Source organism: Setaria viridis, chromosome 9 (genome assembly GCF_005286985.2).
Source record: "Setaria viridis chromosome 9, Setaria_viridis_v4.0, whole genome shotgun sequence".
Lineage (NCBI taxonomy): Eukaryota > Viridiplantae > Streptophyta > Magnoliopsida > Poales > Poaceae > Setaria > Setaria viridis.
Genome location: NC_048271.2, coordinates 54270262 through 54283114, shown reverse-complemented (window position 1 = coordinate 54283114; position 12853 = coordinate 54270262). Strand labels below are relative to the sequence as shown.

The 12853-nt window shown below is 47.3% G+C and overlaps 1 protein-coding gene and 1 pseudogene across 1 annotated transcript; one reads left to right on the top strand and one right to left on the bottom strand.

The window, feature by feature from the left end:
• The first annotated feature begins 3299 nt into the window (after positions 1-3299).
• Positions 3300-6979, top strand: LOC117840469 (cyclin-dependent kinase inhibitor 5). Its single transcript, XM_034720980.2, has 3 exons — positions 3300-3941; positions 6289-6498; positions 6594-6979. The coding sequence occupies exons 1-3, from the start codon at positions 3592-3594 to the stop codon at positions 6661-6663; spliced, it is 630 nt and encodes a 209-aa protein (XP_034576871.1). The 5' UTR covers positions 3300-3591; the 3' UTR covers positions 6664-6979.
• Positions 6980-9037: 2058 nt separating this feature from the next.
• On the bottom strand, positions 9038-11019 carry LOC140221246 (uncharacterized; annotated as a pseudogene).
• Positions 11020-12853: the final 1834 nt, after the last annotated feature.

The following is a 12853-nucleotide window of genomic DNA, read 5'->3' as shown; positions in this document are numbered from 1 at the left end:
ATCTCGCGAATTAGCCTAAGTTTTCTACAATTAGTTTTATAATTAGCTCATATTTAATCATTCCAGTTAGCATCCGAACATTCAATACGACAAGAGCTAAACTTTATCATAAGATCCGTTCACGCCCACCCTTTACCCTTTGTTTTCTTCCCCGTCGCCTCCTCCGGCCGAGGGGGGCCTCCTCCTTCCAGGAGCTCCGTCAGCCGCGTCATCGGTTCAGAGGGCCACGGATGATCCCCATGGCCGGCCGGGGCTTTGTTTTTCTACTGCACTTCCGTACGTGCTCTCTCTCGTGGAGACCGAGGCGGAGATGCCTTATTAACTGGCGTATTAACTGTGGTTAATACGAAAGTCAGAGCTTTGCAACGGGCAGATTGAGGGATACTGTATGTTTAAGCGCTGATGGGGTTGGGATCCTATGATTCGGCGCCTCGGGTGCGCGGGAAGCTTATTCATCAGCGGCTGAGCTTGAACCACGTACCGTTAGTATCTACTGATCGACAAATTCTGTCAAAATGTTCGCGTTCCAAGTTAGATTTGAATTGTTTGTGGGGTCTGTGCCAAAGTTGCATTTTTCGATTTTGTTGATGTCAAAAGGTGATGTGGATTTAGAACAAGTCGCCCGGTCACTTTATTCTCTCTGTTTTTTTTTTCCTTTTCCAAGATTGGAGAACAGAGCTCCCGGTCCATGACGTCAGTTTGAAAGCTTTCCAGGCAAGGACAGATGGCAAAAACTATGGCTAACCCTACACGTTGTTTAACATCTGCTCCACTTGCATGCACCAAACCTGCGAAAAGTGCACTCGGCAGGATTATTGCTAATGATCTGAGTTAGCATCAGCTAATTGTGTGCAAGCTGGGAAGATAGTACTACTGCTATTTTACCCGCAAAGTGTGGACAGTTGCGAATAGAAATTCTTGCTGTTTTTCTTTTTCCCATTCACCAGGCACGTCTTAAGAAGATGCTGACCATATAACTAAACGTTTGCATATGCTGACCATATAACTAAAAGTTTACATAGATTGATAGCACGCGTTCGACATTATTAGATTCGTACGTATAATGGAACACATACTTTATATCACCTCCGATCAATTTTCAGATGATGTCAGAGACATCAAAGTTAAACTGCATGCAGGTCAAGTTTACCAACAAACATTATTGGTTAAAAATGCAATATCAAAGACTGCGTTGGCTTCGTGCCTACCCACTGTAGCAGTAAGACTGGTATTACTCCTCGGCTCCTACGGAATCTGCCTAGTTTGACATCGGCCGCAGGCGCGCAGCCGAAGCTGAATTCAAGGAGGATCACACGGCACTGTGTGAGAAAAGCGCCGGTCACGTCGGGGCCGGGCGGCGAATGAGGAGCCGGCGGGATCGCCGCGGGCAGGACGGCCATCAAGACCACCCGAGCGAGAGCATTAACTCCACTACTGCTGCCAGAACGCCCCAGGCTACGTAGGCAGAGTACTAGAGTACGCTACGCAGCCGTCGACGAAAAATAGTTGGGTGCCGGACGAGCCGTATCGCGTGCCCTGCCCGTGGAATTCAAGTTGCTACAGACGGCTGCGTGCTGCGAGCCCTGGCACGGCCCGTATGCGTCTCTTACAAACACGGAGCATGCGTACAATTACTGCAAGTTTAATTAGTGGCCTGGCCCTACGGGAACTGGAAGTGTGTATAATGGGCGCGGTACGGGAAAAGATCCCGAGTACCGGCCGAGGGTACATCCCGGCTTGATTGCGCGGTGTTACTGCTCTTGGAGTCTAGCAGTGGTACAAGCTACTACTGTACACCGGCTTTGAATTCGGAGGCACCGGTCAGCCGATCATTGATTGAAGACCCTTGATGAGCTTGATCCGATCCCTCTGTGTGAACTCTAAACCTGGGAGAGGCTACAGTGTTCAAAAGCTGTGGAGGCGAGAGACGCACGGGCACTGTGGGGCCCCAAGTCTGCGAGAGAGGAATTGAATCCCGACCACTGTGACACGTTTCGTATAGGGAGGGGCCTTCGTGCGCGTGCAGTAGCTACTGATCGCCCCCCTATCTAGCCGTAGGCCGGTAGACGGTGGTACTACCAGCAGCGATGGCAGTGGCTTCAAGCCCTCAACTCCAAGACCACCGGGGCCCTAGGCCAGCCAAACCGATTTCCATGCAGCCCTCTGCCCTCCCGCTCCCGGTGCTCAGGGCGCGAGCGCACGAGCGCATGCATGAACCTGAACTGAACCCGGGCCCGGCCGAGCGGCTCGGAGTACCGGGAGCACGGGCAGCATGGTGCACGGACGGCAGCGTAGTGCTCTTCGCCTCTTCCTTCCTAGGCCGCCAGCTCGGGAGACGCAAGCAAGGGGGGTACAGGGTAGGCGGTAGGTGGGTGGGGGGTAGGGCTGGGATGCTACTCTGCTAGCAGCTGCGGCGGCCCGGGCGTCGTATCAGGGGAATTGAAGCCGGGAGGACTGACGCGAAAGGTTCAATTATGTGCCATTCGGCGCAGTGTTTTCGCCCAGTTTTTTTTTTCCTGTTTGGATCGGCATCCATTACTGGTGCAGTACAGTATCGAGATAGGAGATTCCTATCCTACCTATCGTCGTCTTTCGAGTTCAAATCGGTGGGATCGCACGTCCACACAGCCAAAAGTGGTTAGCCAACAATGAGGCCACAAACGTGAGGCGCCACAACATTCTTAGTAGCCAACTGTTTAGTTCCCTAGCATTTTTCATCAACCAGCACTTCACGCCCCAAGCCTCTTTTGCGGTGCCTCCTCTGCTCAGCTGTCTCGGTGCACCGACGGTTTCCTACTTGGCTACTTCTATGGAAGGATCCTCCGTGACGGCGACCTCCCCGTCCCCGGACACCTTTGCTCTTGCGCATGTACTTCCAAGTAGGAGTCTGAGATCCTCAACACATTTCAGTTTATTCCATGGCATAAAAGCGGAGAACGTGCCTGCAATCTCTGTTTTAGAATCGCTCGCGGCGGCACGTGAGGGCGAAGGAACGCCAAGGTAGAAGCAAAATTTGGAAAGGAAATCAGAAAGGAAGCAGAGCATCGCCTTTTCCCCAGGGAAACCCCTCCCTCCCCGACGCTGCCAACACGACATCCCCTATCCTCCCCTGTGCCGGCCGGCCCCCCTCCGCCACTGGAACCCCAAAAACCCAAGCAACCCCCACGCGGCAACAGGCCCTCCCCACCCCTGCCCCGAGAAAAGAGAGAATCCCCTTTGTTTCTCTCTCTTACCTAAGCCCAGCCGCTTCTCTCTCTCTCTGACTCTCTCTCTAAATAGCATCGCCCGCCACCGCGCGGGACACCACCCGTCCTCCCGCGCCTTTTCCCGCTAGCCAACGCGCGGCACCGCACCACAAGGCGCGCCCTCCCCCCTGCCCCTCTCTCTCTCTCGCCTGCAGCGCCTAGCGAGCCCTCGTCTTCCCCTCCCCATTATTCCCGGGATTCCCCTGTTGCTGCGACTGCGGCCCGCCCCACCCACCTACCGCCGCCCGCCTCCTCCTTCCCCTCGCTTCCGAGCAAAGAAAGCTTCGAGCGAACCGCGAGAGCAGCAGGGGGGGGTTCGGTTCGGAGGACGCACGGGACCAGGGCCATGGGGAAGTACATGCGCAAGGGCAAGCTGTCCGGGGAGGTCGCCGTCATGGAGGTCCCCGGCGGCGCGCTGCTCGGCGTCCGCACGCGCTCCCGCACGCTCGCGCTGCAGCGGGCGCAGAGGCCGCTCGACAAGGGGGAGGTCGACCAGGCCGCCGGGGAGTACCTCGAGCTCAGGAGCCGGAGGCTTGAGAAGCCGCACAAGGAGCAGCCGGCGGCGGCGGTGGCGCCCGCGCCGAAGAGGGGTGCCGGGAGGAAGGCGGCCGCCGCGGCGTCGCCGGCCGCGCTGGCGGAGGACGAGGTCGAGGTCTCCTTCGGGGAGAACGTGCTCGACTTCGACGCCATGGAAAGGTGAGATTTTTCGACCTCCTCTGTTCCGGCCTTCCTCCAATTTGTTCCTTTGCCGCGAAAGGGGATTGGTTAGGGTTTACCTTGCGCCTTCAGGGCTTACGCTAACTTCTCGGTTCCACTCCATTAGCGCCGCCACGGGGTATCTAGTGCTTCGAATTCGCAGTTGATTGTGGCGCCGAATCCAATGTTTTCGTTTCGCCCCCATTATCCTAGCCAGCGAGTGCAGTGCTCTGTTGTATCCTTGGGACACCGTTTCAGCCGGGAAGTCCACTCTTTGGCTGAAATTGAGCACCGCAGTCACTCGTTCCAAGACTTTTCCTCACTTGTTCCAAGGATTAAAACGTACTCCTACTAGTTAAGACCGGGTGCTTGCTCACTCCTTGCATTCATCTCAGCTTCTTAAGCGTCCAAAAATCACTTGTACTTTTCGTTTTAAAAATCACTTTAACCACCCCCGCCCCCCCCCCCCCCCCCCCCAAAAAAAAAAAAGAAAAAGAAAATAAAAACAGAATCAGTTTGTAGGATACTACCTATCTAGCTAAGTTTTTGTCGAGTAGTAGCTTAAATATTCCCAAGTCTTGTTCGTTGCAGCCACGCCATTTGTTTCACTTAACCTGTTCTAAACTTCCAGTGGTTGGAGAGGTAATCCAGTGTAACTCAAAAGAATCTCTAGCTTACTGATAGAAACCTAGGCCTGAAAAATGCACCCTTTTTTTGCTCAAAGAAACAAGTAATCCTCAGTTAGTTGCATGTCAAATCCTTGCATTTTTGCACCCAATCCAAACTAAAGCACCCCTCTTAGTGGAGTATCTCTAGTGGCCGTTGCTATTCTTTACCCATAGCCGGAGGGGAAAAGTTGCCTCCTTTCCCCTGGTTCTCTCCCCTTCCCTACACGCGCAGCCCTTCCTTCTCTTGCATTTGCCCTTGTGCTATCTAGTTGGGCCTCGGTTAGTGGTGGGGTTCGGCAGTGACCCTCCCAATCTTTTGCCAATCAAAGGCCCTTTTGCGAGAAATTGCAATCGCCCACCGCCGGAAAGGCAGCACTCCTGTCGCACTCAAGATCCCATTTCGTGCGTTTCTGCTCACTTGCCACTGGGTTGTGTCTGGAGGGCAGCTAAACGGCAGGGCATCGGTAAGCAGCTCATCATTAGCCGTGTACCAGTCTACCAGAGGTCACCACCATTGAATTCCTCCTGCTTGTTGGCTGCCTGGGATCACTGGGCCTTGGGATGGACCACCTTTCTTGTAATGCAAACATGAAATTGAGTTTTCCCTCCATTCCTATTCTGGTGCATCAACCACTATACTTCTTCGAAAAAATGTCTACTGGAAGCCCTTAGAGCAAGCCCAACAATGGTCGAATCGCCCGACACATCAGACTTGCATGCGATTTGGCGGGGAGAGAAAGGTGAACTTGGCGCTGGTTCCGTCGACTAGCTGAACGCAAACTCCAAGACTCACACCATTTCCTGCACATGCTAAATGGGGAGAGGTAAAAAACCAACTGAGTATGGCAGGTAGGCCCAACACAATAAATGCTAAGTATCCGAGCCCGTGAAGCGCCAAGTTATTGTATAATTTAAGTTCTAAACTTGTCTCTAGCTGATGTGGATGGAGCTATAGCCAAGCACTTGGCTCAACTATTAACCCTGCTCTAAGGGAGGGATGAAAGATAGGACTTTTTCTGCTATCTGCTGTGCAATGTGGTGCCCTGGCTTCTATAGCTTTCCGAAAAATGTTTCTGTGTCATGAGTGAAAAGATGTGTAACACTATTTTAGTGGCATATTCTTGTGTGCATGGGTCCATTGTAGCTAGCATATGCTTGTTGAAAATTCTATTTAGCTCAGTTGTCTTTGTTAGGTCCACTTGCTGTTTGCCTGTATTAATGCTTGCTGCAGCATAAATTAAGTACCACATTGTGGGGCATATGCCCGAAAGAGACAAGAGAGCGTCTTAGGAAGGAGATAATGTGCTCAATTATTTGCCATTTGTTGTCATGTCGTTCACCAATCCAGCTTGCAGCTTGCAAGTGCCACGTTTCGGGTTTTGAAGCTCTTGATTTGGGGATTAGGGATGGAGACAGTCTAGTTCAGTTTTGTTTGCTCGATAGTACGGTTTGCATATAGTAGTGCACTAGTACAAGGTTGAACAGTAACTTGAAGGACTATGGTTTTTGAATAGTGTGTCTGTAATACTTGGCCGGCCTTGATGTCTGCTTCTGGGCCGCTCCATGGGATTTCAAGTTAAAGCTAGGAGAGAAAAATTGTACATTGCAATGGTACTTGTGCATTTATGGCCCTTTTTTTTATTTGAGTTTTTTTTTACTCATGTCTCTTTTGGTTGCAGGAGTACCAGAGAGACGACACCTTGCAGTTTGATTAGGAACTCAGAGATGATAAGCACCCCAGGATCCACAACTAAAAGCAAAAACAGCAACTCGATGACTTCCCGTCGCAGAATTGAAGCCTCGATCTGCCGGTTCATACCGAGTTCACTCGAGATGGAAGAGTTCTTTGCAGCGGCTGAACAACAGGGGCAGCATACCTTCAGGGAGAAGTACGTCTCGCTTTGTTGTGTTTGTGACTTTTAACATTACCCCCATGTTAACTTTCGCATTGGCTGACATTTGATTACAATCTTGTTCTGATCAGGTATAACTTCTGTCCTGTGAACGACTGTCCTCTGCCGGGACGGTATGAGTGGGCGAGGCTAGACTGCTAGATTTTCAGCACAAGAGCTCCATTGATCTGATATGTCTACAACAATGACTAGTGCCGTGGCCGTGGCGCAACCAACTGGACTGCACTAGCTTTCTTGTCTCTTGTAAAAATTAGAGTAGTTAGCCCGTAGCTGAATGATCTTGTGTAACGAACAGGTGCAGCGCTGAGTTACACCCGGATCCCCAACCTCACTGTAACGTTAACTGCTCGATGCTCATGCTGTAACCGAACCATCTCATGTAGTGTAGTGTTAGGCCTAATCATCTGTTCCTAGTCCTTGAATTAATTTAATGAGTTAGAGTTAGATTTGCATGGCATTTGCCTGATGTTTTCAACTGTGATCTGCCACAAGGCAAGCTCATTCTCTGGTCCAGAAATTGGCATTGCACCACTTTGAACGTGGAGGCCTCATCATGCCACTGAAAGTGAAAGGTCACTGCATGGATGGAACCCGTGGGGCTTCACATGACTTGCATTTGATGTATTGGTGATGCCCCTTTTGAACCTTGAACTGGTTTGGGTTCTCTCCATTGGGAGTTCGGTCTTGTGGCGTGAGTCAGGCACTGTGTGTCGTTTCCTTTGAGTGGTCACTGCATGATGCTTGCCATATGATGCCATGGTGGTCTCACATGGGGCGGCCGATGCATCAGCAGTGACGAATCATTTTTGGAATGTTGCGGGGCAAATGCTGTTTTTTTTAATTTTTAACTCAGGTAACTGGTAAAGTTCATCTTTTCAGTCAACTAGCCCAGCTAGGTCATTGGGGAATTTTCGCTGCCTGCTCCTTGTACCTTTCAGACAAATGTCATTTTTTTCACTTCATCGTTGCCGCTTTCCCGTTTAATCAGTGATAGCTTCCAGCATTGCTGCCTGAAATTGCTGCTGGTTATGGGTAACCTGTTCTTAGTTGCTGTAACAGGCTTTGCCACACAAGGCATATGCCACTTGCTACTGTATCGCCCTTGCGATCCTTTCCTGCAGTGGACTTGCAAATTGGTGCCCCCGGAGTCAAAAGCTGCCGCAAGTTTCCAAGAGCATCAATTATGTTAAGAGAGAATCCAAAACCCAAGCAGGAGCATGCATTTCCTATTCTGGTTTAAGCTAATCCAGCTGGCAAAGTTTAGCTGATCTGCTCAAAATGCTCTCATTTCAGTCAGAAAAAAAGTTTGCACAGTACCCCTCTGCTGTCAGTACTCAGTAGACAGTAGCTTACCCTTCAAAATGTGGCGCCAGATGTTCTTATCATGCTACACTACTTTCCAGCTGGAAATGTGGAGACATTTGCTTGGGAAAGATGCAACAATCCTGTGCCGCTGTCATCTGAAACAAGCTGCTATGTCCTGGCTGCGTATCACGCGCACACCAGCTGAGCCAAGGATTTTGGATGCATCAGACGGCAGCGGCACGGACCTGTTCTGCGATGGTTATCCGGAACAGTCGTTGCTTCAAAACGGTGTGCTGAGGGGGGGTTCGGTTACTTTTGCTTATTTTTAGCACGTGTCACATCGAATGTTTAGGTACTAATTAGGAGTATTAAACGTAGACTATTTATAAAACCCATTACATAAGTGGAGGCTAAACGACGAGACGAACCTATTAAGCCTAATTAATCCATCATTAGCAAATGTTTACTGTAGCAACACATTGTCAAATCATGGACTAATTAGACTTAATAGATTCGTCTCGCCGTTTAGCCTCCACTTATGTAATAGGTTTTATAAATAGTCTACGTTTAATACTTCTGATTAGTATCTAAATATTTGATGTGATGGGTGTAAGCAACCGAAGCAAACCAGGCCTGAATCTCGCCGCAAGTTGTAGTACACGCGTTGCAGGATTTGCAGTGTTGCAGGCTGATGACGGGACACTTCTCAGCTGGAGCTGCCCCAATTTGCAATTTCGCTGTCCTGAGAAAGGCTGTAGCTGGGATGCCATCTCAAATTTAGGTTTCGCTGGATTGCGATTACGAAACTGTAGCCATTCGCCAAATGGTTTTTTTTAATCTGTGACACATCCTCAAAAGATGGTTTGGTGCGCAGCACACTCTATTCCTTGATTTAGTCTCGGGGATACTGTGAATGTGAATGGGTCATTTTGTGCGTAACACATTGTCCCCATTAAACAACTCTTTTGCAGCCTGGGAGGTGAGAAAACAGCAGGTAAAAAGACTAAAATGCCCCTAGCTTTCTAACATTCAAGGGCCATCGGCCAGCCTTGCAGCCACAACATTCAGTCAACATATTTAAGGAGATAAAATTGCAGGAGACAAAATATATGTGGAATAAGTGACTAGCATGTTGTCACAAATTACATAAATTTAGCATGTCAAAAGAGATATATCATTCAGTTTACTTCCACATATACAACCACACACATCAGAAGTTTATGAGATGGTCCAATGCCATTCTTTCATGCACCTCAGCCTCCTCCATTGCAATTTTCCTAGCTCGGCTGTGAAAGAAAACAAAGATTAGGAAAAAAATTAAGTCTGGATGTTGATATCAATAAGAAAAAGATATAGATGTTTACCTCTTAGTTAATACCCCAGGATTACAGTTTAGATCAAACGGGCTAGATGGTGTTGTTGGCACATGCAACTTTAATGATGTACTTGGGTTGGCTGCTACTTCTATGATCACTTCCTTCTTCTTCTTCTTCTTAGTCCTCTTTCTTTTAGGTGTACTCGTGCTGGCTGATACTTTCTCCTTCTTCTTAGTTCTATTACTCTTTGATTTTGGTTGCGCAGGAGGTGGATCATCAAAGTCATACATCGTCTCATTGCAAGTTTTTTTGCATTTGTCCTAACTGATCACATCTCCTGCATCTCTTTCTTTTCTTGCTGCCACCCTCAACAACTGATTTTATTCTCCTACTCCTTGGTCTACCTGCTACCCTCTTGAGTACTGGAGGCCACAACTTGAATCCTAGGTGTATTTGAGGCCATTGTGTCTTATTTGGTATTGGTTCAATCTAACCTTCATATGCTGATTTGAACTTTGACACAAAGTAACAACTGTCGATATAATCCTCCAACTCTAGACCCCTATAAGAGCATATCAAACTGATTGCATGATTACAAGGGAGTCTAGTGAGCCGCCATCTCTTATAGGTGCAAGTTTTTTGTTCCAGATCAACAGTATGTCTCCAAGGTGTTAAGTCCCTATAAACACCACTGATCTCTGCTATGTGACCAACACCTTTGTGGATTGGATATCCAACCAGTTCTCTACTCTTTGCATTAAGAGCCTTTCTTATGTGTGGCAGCACTTTACTATTCAACTTCATGGCTAGAGTTCTTCTCTGATACAACTTCTCCATGATTTTTTTGCCTAATTCTATCCATCAGTTTAATCACAGCAGTGACTTCTCATGTTTTATAATTGAAGGCTTCAGTGATATTATTGGTAATATAGTCACACTTGCTAGCTGTAGAGAAATAACATATTGCCCATAAGTTCTTGTGATTCTCCTCAATCCATTTCAATGCTTTTGTGATGACGCCTTGATGATATAATAGTGATTATCAAATATGTTCTTCCTGTAAGCTCTTGCCGCTAGCTACAGGTTCTTCTCAAAGACCTTTCCATGATATTTCTTCTTAAATTTTTAAATTTTTTGTACAGATGCCTCATGCACTCTCTATGTTGTACTCCATTGGTGAAGACTTTTGTTACTGCTATGTCAATACCTTTCCCAGCATCAGTTGAAATGACAAGTTCAGGTAGGGATCCAATTGCCATTGCAAGCTTGTTCATGAACCACCCCCAATTATCTTGTGTCTTTGATCCAAATACACCATATGCCACGGGGAACATCCAGTTATGCCCATCAACACCTATAGCTGAAGCTAGCTGCCCCTTCCACCTTCTAGTAAGGGCAGTGGAGTCAATGCCCCAATATGGTATGCACCCATTTTTGAATCCATCAATACATAGCCTCAAAGCAACAAACATTATGCTAGATCTCATCTTGGACCCAACCTTTTCATAATCTATCTCTACTATGCTTCCAAGAGACTTTCTCTCTATCTCTGCGTTGAGTGCAAAAGCATACTCAAAACTATCCTCCCACTTGCCCAAGATCTCATCAAGTGCTAACTATTTGCTAGTGTATACAATCCAGTATGACAACTTGATTAAGTACTTCTCCTCCAATTTATTTTTCAAAGCAGAAGCTCCAATTGTGGGATCCTGCCTCAGCCATTGGATTACCTATCCCTAATCCAGAATTGATTAGCCATGGATTACCTATCCCTAATCCAGAATTGATTAGCCATGCAATTGTTCAGTACTTTACTTGTGCTGTTGCAATAGTGCTTGTTAGGCATCTTCTTAATCTGCCATAAATTAAGAAACATCAATTAGAGAACAAGAAACATAAATTAGAAAATAGCGACACATAAATTAGGAAACATCCATGTAAATCCTGCAATTGTGATGCATGTATTCCCCACTTGCACTTCTTGCCTTTACAAAATCCTCTATACCTCTTTGCTTCATTATAATGAGCAGCAATTTTAATCTCATTCAGAATATCATACTGTGTAATAGCTCTCATGAAAGTGTCTCTATCTTCAAATGTCACACCAACAGCAATCATGGGGTTTTCTAAGTCATTTATATGCTCAACAACCTCACAACCTTTCTCATCATAAAAAACACAATCATCATTATCTTCATCATCAGTGTTAGGAATATAATCACAACCAATGTTAGAAGCAGATTTAGCAGGCTCATCATCTACACCAACATATTCTATTTCATCATTTTTACCCCAAGGATCATTAGTATGAGAAGCAGGATCATTAGTCACACTAGTAAAAAGATCATTAGGTGCACTGGTAATAAGATCAGTAGGTGTACTTGTAACAAGATCTGACTTGCTTTCAGTACTGCATATCAACAGCTGACTTGATTTCATATCAATAACTGTAAGGTCAGTACATAAACCGGTAACATCACTTGGCTGGTTAATGATTGAAACTAGCATAGGAAGCCTTCTGGTGTCCCAATACATATCAATTGCAACAAGCAATGAGGAATCAGAATCAATCTCGCTATACTCACATGCAACCTTGTCCCAAAAGCTCGCTGAAAAACTTTGGACACTGCCTCGCTTATCTCAGCATCTAAGTCAGCATAGAAATCCATTCATGAAATTGTATCCTTATCACGAACCCAATTCTTATCACAGGTGGCATGCAACACATGTGTACCATGCTTCTCATAGCTAGGGATGCGGATGGCAAACCTACTGAACAATGAAAAAAGAAGTATAGGTTATTCAATAGGACAGGCGAAATTGAACTAACAGGAACGACAAAACTTAACTCTAAATACTCCAAATTGTTCATGAACGCTAGACCCTCAATGAAAGCAACAAGGATACGCTTATCTTACCCATCAGGAACCCATGACAAGTCCAACGCCTTCATCGTAGATCCTACGCTGTGTAGCTGCTCCACACCGTTTCATAATAACAATATGGCGAAACCCAAATTTGGATGACATTCCAGCTAACCCAGACGGCGAAATTGCAAATTTCTCCTTTTTAGGCGCAAGTGAGCGCTGCGGGGCTAATGATTACTGTGATGACAAGCAGCTGCAGCCACTAGCCCACTACTGAGCTCTGGCAACTCTCTCACGAGCTTTGTACGGCAAGGCCCTCTCGGCCTCTCGTGTGCAGCAGCCGTAGACCCGTAGCACTTTGCATTTTACTAGCAAGCTAGCGTTGGTGAATGGAGCTGGAGCCTGATCCTGAAGGCAGGCAGTGTTGCTCACGGCAGAAGTGCAGGTTAGCAGCTGCAGCTTAGGGTTACATGAGGATTAGGCTCCCTGTTTCTGTTCTGAAACTCGTTACTGGATTAAATCTCCTGTCTAGCAACTACTATTAGTGTCAGATGATGGTCTCAAACCCTTGTGCACAACACAAAGCTGTTGCACTGACCCAGCACAAATGTGGCCGATGCTTTTCTGTGTGCCTCTAAGGTATGTGTACTTGCAAGAGTCATTTCTGCAAAGAAAGGCGTATATTGCTTGGCGCGAAAAGTTTGAAAGTCACATTGCAATCAAAGTTACAGGTACCACGGAGTCCCATAGGATAAGCTGCTGATGCGCTGCATGCCTGCTGCCACAGCAGACTGAGCAATGCTCGTACATCTGAGTAGTCTATTTGACTGCTCTTGATGCATC